The sequence below is a fragment of the Elephantulus edwardii genome, unplaced genomic scaffold, assembly GCF_000299155.1.
Source record: "Elephantulus edwardii isolate Elephantulus edwardi_28Jun2011 unplaced genomic scaffold, EleEdw1.0 scaffold00002, whole genome shotgun sequence".
Taxonomy (NCBI): domain Eukaryota; kingdom Metazoa; phylum Chordata; class Mammalia; order Macroscelidea; family Macroscelididae; genus Elephantulus; species Elephantulus edwardii.
Genome location: NW_006399752.1, coordinates 37,281,725 through 37,290,094, shown reverse-complemented (window position 1 = coordinate 37,290,094; position 8,370 = coordinate 37,281,725). Strand labels below are relative to the sequence as shown.

The 8,370-nt window shown below is 57.1% G+C and overlaps 1 protein-coding gene across 1 annotated transcript in view; it reads right to left on the bottom strand.

Moving 5' to 3' along the window:
* Positions 1-775: 775 nt before the first annotated feature.
* Positions 776-8,370, bottom strand: part of TNFAIP2 (tumor necrosis factor, alpha-induced protein 2) — an 8,722-nt gene continuing 1,127 nt past the window's right edge. Inside the window, exons 3-12 of the mRNA XM_006879186.1 lie at positions 8,139-8,370; positions 6,116-6,230; positions 5,716-5,838; positions 5,436-5,536; positions 4,841-4,939; positions 4,335-4,458; positions 3,110-3,232; positions 2,750-2,905; positions 2,527-2,648; positions 776-917 (exon numbers count right to left, since the gene is read on the bottom strand). Coding sequence (XP_006879248.1) covers positions 776-917; positions 2,527-2,648; positions 2,750-2,905; positions 3,110-3,232; positions 4,335-4,458; positions 4,841-4,939; positions 5,436-5,536; positions 5,716-5,838; positions 6,116-6,230; positions 8,139-8,370 — 1,337 coding nt within the window. The remainder of the gene's footprint in view (positions 918-2,526; positions 2,649-2,749; positions 2,906-3,109; positions 3,233-4,334; positions 4,459-4,840; positions 4,940-5,435; positions 5,537-5,715; positions 5,839-6,115; positions 6,231-8,138) is intronic.

Sequence of the window (8,370 nt, the reverse complement as noted above, 5' to 3'; positions counted from 1 at the left end):
TTGTTACAGCAGCAGTAGGAAACTCATACAGAATCTCAGGGGTTAGAGGGCAAGCTTGACTTCCTCCAACCCTCATCTCGGACTTTCTGCAGAGGGTAGCTTTAGTGCAGAGCCCGGGGAGAGCCTCAGAGGGCTGTGCCCAGGTGATCTTGAGAACATGGGAGGCCGAGGCCCCGCTGTAATGGCTTCAAGGCCACTTAGAACCATCTTGGTGGAAAGACACTTAGGTAGGCGGTCTCCCAAGAGGGCAATCTAGAGGGATCTGTGATGCTGATTTTCCCCCCAGCTCACTCTTTGACCCCATAGTCCCCCCCTTCCCCCATGTGCAGCATCTAAAAACCTTTCCAGGCCCTGCTCAAATCTTCTGTCCACAGACACGGCAAAGCTCCAGCCTGGGGCTGGAGGAAGAGGATGATGAGATTCAGCTTCAGCCTCAGGGAGCTGGAAGGATGTCCAGAGATCCCCAAGCCCTGGCCACACACTACCTCCTAGTTCCTTCCTTCTCTGCACATAAGATGAACTGTAATCTAGAAAGGGTTCTGTCTTCATTGATGTCCTGTTGGCTCTCGCCATAGCTGCTCCTGTCCTCGCTGGACAGGCACACAGGGGCCTGTGGTTCCAGCTGCCCCGGGGCCTGAGTCGTGGCCTGTGCTGGACAGAAGCAGCAGCAGGAGATGGAGGCCTGTGAGGAGCCACCGAGCTGTCTCCGATGTAGCAGTGACTGCAGTGAGGTGGTGCCCATGGACATTCAAAGCAGGTCAGGCGGTAGGAAGAGCTAACCAATCTTTATAAGCGAAAATAGGGAGTGAGTGGACTCTCTCGACCCTATGTTAACGTCAAGGATGTTCCGAATGCCCCGGACTTCACTGCTGGACAGGTTGCCTTTGATGGCCAGGATGGCACTCAAATGGTCTTTGCTGAAAGAGATCATCTGTCAGCACCAGCCACCAACACCCCTACTCCAACCTCACCCCAGTTTCTCCAACTTCTATCTGCTGCCACAGTACTCCCATCAGCCCCTGTCCTCCAGGCTCTGAGAGTATCAAGCCCCAGCCCACCTTGAGCCTTTGCCATGGCAATTCCTTCTAGAATGTTCTCCTAGATCCACTCTCCAGAAACTCTTATCCCCTCAGGTCTCAGTTAAAATGTCGATTCTCCAAAGCCTTCCCAGTTCCCTGTCTAGTCAGCAACTCCTATTATTCACCACCTTGGTTCTAACCTCCCACAGTTTGCAGCTGCAAGTTTGCAACTGCCTGACGACCTTCCTGTTGCTCGTCTTCATTAGACTGTAAGCTGCATGAGGGAAGACAGAGACCCGGCCTATGTGTGCCTCACTGAATCTCAGTGCCTAAAAGAGGGCAAGGCAGCTATTAGGAAGTGACTAGGTAACTGCGGGGAAGAGTCTGTAAATGGATAGGCAGGTGAACAGATGGGTGAATGGATGGATGACTGGGCAAGTGAGTGGAAAGATGGATGGATGACTGGGCAAGTGAGTGGAAAGATGGATGGATGGATGGATGGATGGATAAGTGAGTGGATGGATGGATGGATGGATGGATGGATGGATAGATGGACAGAAAACAGATGACTGGATGGATGGATGGATGGATGGATGGATGGACATGAGTGGGTGGGTAGGTGGATGGATACATCAATGGATGAATGGATAAACAGATGACTGGGTGGATGAGTGGACGTTAGTAGATGGATGGATAGACAGGTGAAAGGATGAACTGATGGAATGATGGACAGATGGTTACAGGACACATGGATGGATGGACGGATGACTAGATGGGTGGTAGGTGAATGGAAAGATGTATGAACAAGTAGGTAGATTGATGGGTGGACAGACTGATGGATGAACAGGTGAGTGGTTGGATGGATAGATGGATAAACAAGTGAGTGTGTGTATTTGTCCAGGCCAGTAGATAAGTAAATGAATGAGTCAGGAGCTAGGGTAGGCTAAACTGGGTTAACCCAACTCAATACCTGTGTAAATGTTCCCTAGTGAATCCCTACACAGCCTAAAAAGGGGAAAAAAGTCCCTGGCTCATCAGGTCCTCAGACATCTAGAAGCTGAATCTCCACTCTAGAGCAGAGATCACCCCAAGACTCAGGGCATGTGGATCCAGGAAGTCTTGGGCAGAGTAATGGGTGCTGGCATCACCACGCGCATGCCATGTCCTCTAGCTGGTCCCTGGTCTCTCATATGTTTATATTCCCTTTTGGAGAAGCTAAGACTACCAGGCTTGGAAATCTCAAATCTACCACTGACTAGCTGTGTCACCTTGGCCACACACCAGGAGTTATCTAACATGAGTACAGGGAGTGCTGGCCTCTCAGGGTCCTGAGCCCTGAAGTGAGGACAGAATGAACAAATCCCTGACGGCAGCATCATCAGAGCCAGTATCTGAACTCCCTGAGCCTGAAGTCCACTGCTTCTGCCCCTCCAGGCGAATGACCACAAATGTGGCATCTATCAGGACCCCGCTGGCTGCTTAGACCTAACCGTGCTCCCCTCCTCACCTGAAGTCGGGGAACAAGGTCGCATAAGTGGCCACCTCAATCTTGATGGCGCTGGGGTCTTGCAGGCGGATGATCTCAGCCAGCTTGGGGAGGGCAGGGTCCAGCCAGGTTGCCTTGGAGCCCTGTGGACACAGGTCTTGTTGTGGGGATGCTGCCCCTCCCCCAGGGGCTGTCCTGGAGCCTGCGTGGGTGGGAGGGTGGGCGGGGCGAGCGGGCAGCTTACTTTCTCAGCACAGAAGCTCTGAATGTGGTCGGCATTGTTGAGGACGTGTTGTGCCAGGAGCTGCTGCTGCTCTGGGGTCTTGAGGACCAGGCGTCGCTTGCTCAGACGGATGATGTACTCCTTCACCAGGTGAAGGTGCACGACCCCCACGAGCTCCTGGGGGTCAGACAGGGTGGTGTGAGCCAGTGCAGACGGGGAGCTCACTACCTCCAGCCTCAGCGCCTCAAAACCCAAGATAAGAGTCCAGGGAGAAGGGTGCCAGAGCGTGCGTGCGTGTGTGTGTGTGTGTGTGTGTGTGTGTGTGTGTGTGTGTGTGTGTAATCTGCCCCCTGCTGCCCAACCCCCAGCCATACCCCTCACCTCCAGGAGACACTCCTGCAGTCCTAAGAACTCAGGCAGCCTCTGGGCCACCACGGTGAGGATTTCCTCCAGGATGCCCGCGGGGGCTGCCCAGCGGGTCTGTGTGAACCTCTTGAACAGCGGCTGTATGAGGGAGAAGCAGGATATGAGAGCTGGCCAGTTGGGGCCACCGCCCACAGACGCACAAACACAGCCACAGGCACAGATCCCTCTTGCAACAGGGGTGAGTGATGGAGGAACCCCAGGGGACCGAGGACTCCAACGGGAATGCAAATCCAAGTTCCCAGACAGGAAGTGGGGGCGGATTTTGTGTACATTTCTCCAAGTTCCCCAGCTGGAGAGAAGTGCAGACAGCCTCCTGCACGCCCTTGCCAGGCCTCCTCCTCACAAATAAATTCCTGCATAAACAAGTCCTTATGCTTGGCTGGGCCTTCGAAAGCCACTGCCAAGTCACCCAAGGTCACCACTTGGGCCTCCACCACTGACGAGATACAGGGCACAAATGGGGCCCAGCCAGGGTGGGCAATGAACCCCATCCTCTTCCTTTAGGAGACCCCACCCCACTCCTCTGCCTAAGACTGGAGGTGCTCTGCCAACTCATGGCCCATAGCAGCAGTGTCGGCAGCAGCTAGGGACACTGGGTGGGGTGCTGGCAGGCCAGGGGCAGCAGGTGGGCCGGGGTAGTGGAGGGAATGTGTGAAACTTGAGGGGAAAGGCAAGGAAACTCCAACAGAAACCCAAGCCCTCTGCCCACTTGACGTGGGCCAGCGTACTCAGCACAGAGCTAGGAGGCATCAAGAACCTTCCATAGCTCCCAGGCCCAGTGACGGCTCCAGACCTGGACCAGCTCACTCAGCCCACAGCAGGGCTGGGGTCAAGAATCTTCCATAGCTCCCAGGCCCAGTGACGTCTCCAGACCTGGACCAGCTCACTCAGCCCAAGGCAGGCCTGGGGTCAAGAACCTTTCATGGCTCCCAGGCCCAGTGACGGCTCCAGACCTGGACCAGCTCACTCAGTCCACAGCAGGACTGGGGTCAAGAACCTTCCATGACTTCCATGCTCCTTGTCATTCAGCCCACAGCAGCACTGGGGCCAAGAACGTTCCATGGCTCCCATGCCCAGCATCCCCCCTCCCCACAGCCTGGAGCCAGCCTCCCCTTCAGCTCCCACCATTCCTCCCCCTGGACACCGACCCAACCCTGCCAAAAGGGCAAGACGCTCCTACCTTCAAGTTTAAGAACAGGCTCTGGAGCAGGACATCAAAGCCGCGGGTCTTGAGCTCGTCCAGGGGGCGTAGCATGTGGCTGTGGGTGTCCTGTAGGCTCTGCCACCTCTGCACCATGGACGTCCTGGCAGGTGGAGCAGGAAGGTCACACCAGCCCACACCCAGGGACCCAGCCAGCCCCGGATGAAACTCCTAAACCATGCCCCCACTCTAGAACCTTAAAGGCTCCCACGCCCTGGGGCTCAGGTCCAGGGCCTCTCATGCCTGCCTCTACCCCAGGCAGTGCCCACCCTGCCCCCCAGCTCAGCCACTCCTGCATCAGTTTGCTAATGTCATTAACTGCCCACCTTGTAGGTTGTTAGGGGATCAGATGAGGTCCAGAGGACACCCCAGCCCCTGCTCCAGACTCATTCCTGTTCTCCAATCTGTCCCCACCCTGTACCCCTACCTCCCTGAGACCCTTTCCTCTTCCATCCTGACACTTCCAGGCCCTTCACCAGCCTCACCGGAAGGACAGGCAGTTGTTGATGTTGGCAATGACATTGTCCCTGTAGTTTCTCTTCTGTCTGCCCCTCTCAAGAAACTCAGCAAAGGTGCTCTGGTAGCTGGGAAAACCAGCAGAAGCCCGCTCAGGATGGGGCCAACCCAGTGTCGGGATCCCCCAGCTGCCCTGTTCTGTTCTGTTCACTCCCCACAGTGCAGACCCGGGGACTCAGGGCTCCTGCAGGTGGACCACCAGCCCCCAGTCCCTCCCAGTTGGACACTGTGGGGAAGAGAGGGCTTCAGGAGTCCTGCAGGTTACAAAGGGAAGGACCTCGGAGTGAAATAGTGTCAGAAGGAGGATGAGAGCCTCATTCCCAGAGCAAGGCAGCTCATGGGGAACCTGAGTGAGGGGTGAGGGGAGACAGGGGGCAGTGGTGGATGGTCACTTGAGTGGCAGAGAACCAGGAGGGGACTGGGCAGGGAGGAAGGACTCTTGCCCAGACAGATAGCCCACCACCATGGAGCAGGAAGATAAGGGCTGATATATTGGAAGATCCCCACCTGGGGCACTAACAGAGGTCCAGGCTGCAGAGACCCCACACCCACACCCACACCCACCTCCTGAGGAATGCAGCCAGCTCCACCAGCAACAACTGCCTCATCTGCCCCCCAAGTTCAGCAGAAATGTTCTCAGCTTTAGCCTGGCCCTGGGAGACAATCTGTGGGGACAAACGGGTGAGCTGGGTGGGGCAGGACTAGGGTGGGGGTGGGTGGTGGGCAGGGGTGACACTGGAGGGGTTCAGGACTCAGGTTTAGGAGTGATGGGGTCACGACACCTCACACTCACTGCACCGGTGTGGGCTTTGACTACACCTGTGCACAGGAGAAGAACTGGTACCTGTATAACATCGATGGCGAGTTCGCTGTGACAGTGGCCATTCAGAATCTGTGGTGGCACATCCTGGGCCCAGTGCTGCGACTCCAGCTCCAGGGCCCGGGCCATCAGCTCCTTCACACTGGTCTGGGAGGGGAACCGACCAGTCAGGGGCTGACCTCCCCCAGGCAGCACTGAGCCACTTCCCTGCACAACATCTGTAGTGGTCTCTCTCCTCTGGCCCAAACATGCCAAGCTCCAGAGCGGTCCCCACAGAGGGGTTCCCACAGAGACCAAGGACGTTCTGCTGCTGGGGCTCAGCTTCTGGGTCCCATGTCCCAGATGCACCCTGCCAACCCTCTCAGTCCATCCTACAGTCTGTCCCCTGCCCGCTGCTCCTGCCCCAGCTCCACCCTGAACTCACCAACTCATTGGACAGGAATGTGGCCTCCAGCAGCCGGATCTGCCTTGGGGGAAGGAGGCTCCCCAGCTTGACCCCTTGCAGTTCACCCGCCAAGTTGGGGCTATTGATGATGTCACTGTGGGCAAAGGGACTCTGTGAGGGACTGCATCACGCTGCACCTTCCGTCACACCAAAGCCCATAATGGAAAAGTCCCCATCCCACAGGCCCAGGGCTTGACCCCATCCCTGACCCGACTTCCCCAACCACTCAGCCTGGCTCAGGAAAGCCTGAGAGCATCCTCTGCCTCCTATCCTCGCCCCATCCAGTCTTCCCCCCAAAGTCTCCAAAATCCATCACCTCTTCCCCTCTCGGGTCTCCCTGCCCCAGCTCTGACCCTCAGTGACGCCATCTCCACCCATTGGCCCAAGGCCTCCTTTGATAATGCAGGTCTAACCCCTACTCCCATCAACTCCCTCTCTCCTGTAGATAAAGCCTGACTCCTCCTCAAGGCCTCTGAAGCCAGGGTCCTGCCCTCCCTCCTAGCTCCCACCACCCCAGCACTGTGCTCCAGTTCCTGCTCCCTGCACCCTAACCCAGAATGTGGCCAGTTTGGCAGGAAGTGACCTCTGTGGGGTCCCAGAGTTCCTGGGGCACCTGCTCAGCCTGGCACTGCCTCAGGGCCCTGTGTCTGCCTGCAGGCTCTCTGGTCCCCTGGCCAAAGCCATGTCTGTCTGCTCCCCACATCCTGGCCATGTTGTCTGGATTATGTTCCTGGAACACTGCCTTCTCCAGGGTCCCTGTCTAGCTAAAACCACTGGCGTTGGGCTGGGATCCTGAGGTCACAGGGACAGGAAAGCAGGAGACCCAGTGCCAGCACTTCCTGGTGAGTCACAAGCAAGAAGGAACTCGCCTAGGGCTGGGCCATGCCCCAAACCCCTGTCCGGGAAGGATTTCCTCTGCCACATTGACTGTCCAGCTCCTACCTCCACTGTACCCTCCTTGGTCATTCAGGAATGACCATCAGGATCAACTGAACCCATGGTATTTGCTAGCTCACCCGAGCCTTGTTCACCAACGTGCCCGAAACTCTCAGACACTGTTGATTGGCTACCACCCAGACTCCCTTCATCCCAACTCCACACTTGGAGACTAGGCCCTGCAGTAAGAACTGGGCCCATGAGGGCTGGCCATTTCCAAAGAGTCCATGTCCCTCCTCCCTGCCCCCCCCCCAGGGGCCTGTGAAATTAGCAGGAACGCCATGAGATCTATGGGCTGGGGTCCCCGGAGCCTCCATGAGCACGTGAGCAGTTTCAGCTGGGACCACCCTGTGAGGCAGGGGTCTTGCAAACAGACCACCTGACCTGCCCACCTGCTACTTCTTCCTGAGAATGCCCCACTGACAAGCTCCGCACAGCTCCCAGAATGTCCCGTGGCTCAGCCACAGACCCTTGTCCAGGCCTTTGTCCAGCATCCTCCTGGACTGCCCTTCCCTCTCCCTCCTGGCTCTTCTCACCCATTAGACTGATTGCCCCTGGGTGAGGCAGGCTTCTCTCATGACCCCCCAGCTTTGGGCTTTTCCGGGCCCTTGTCTCCTCTGTCTGTCTCACCCCATGCCCAGGCTGAGAGTACAGAAAGCACTAATTGAATAAACGAGTGGCAAAGCCCCTGCCATGCTCTGTGCCTCAGTCTCCCCAGCTCGTAATACGGTTAGCACCTTCCTGTAGTTAATTAAAGATCTCAAATGGAAAGTGAATTAGCGCAGGCCTTGCTCCTATCCAGGTCCAACTCAGATCCTGCCTAGCGTGCCCAAACCCCACCCTTGGAGCCTTTGCCCCGCCTCCTGTGTTCTCAGTCCCAAGGACCTCTACTCAGACCACCTTCAAGTGACGTTCCCTCATGAGACCATGTGCCCACCCACTTTCAGACCTAGGCTTTTTTGCCAGGCCCAATCCCTTTACTCCAGCCCCTCCCTTTGATCCCAGTCCCTTGAAGAGGGTTCAGGCAGTGTGGTCACCCGCGCGCAGCCAGTCCACCCGTGCTCACTTGGGGTAGAGGTTCTGCACCCAGAGCAGCAGCATGTAGGTGTCCCGCTTGTCCAGCTGAAGCTTCGCCATGGCGGCCATGTGGGCGGCGAAGTGCTGGTGGTAGCTCTCGGCGTAGGCCGCCACCACGTGGAACTCGGCGGGGAAGAGCGGCTTGAGGCGCTGCACCACGGCCTCCAGGTCCTCCTTCATGGTGCGGCCCATGTGCAGGAAGGTGCGCTCGGCCTCCGAGC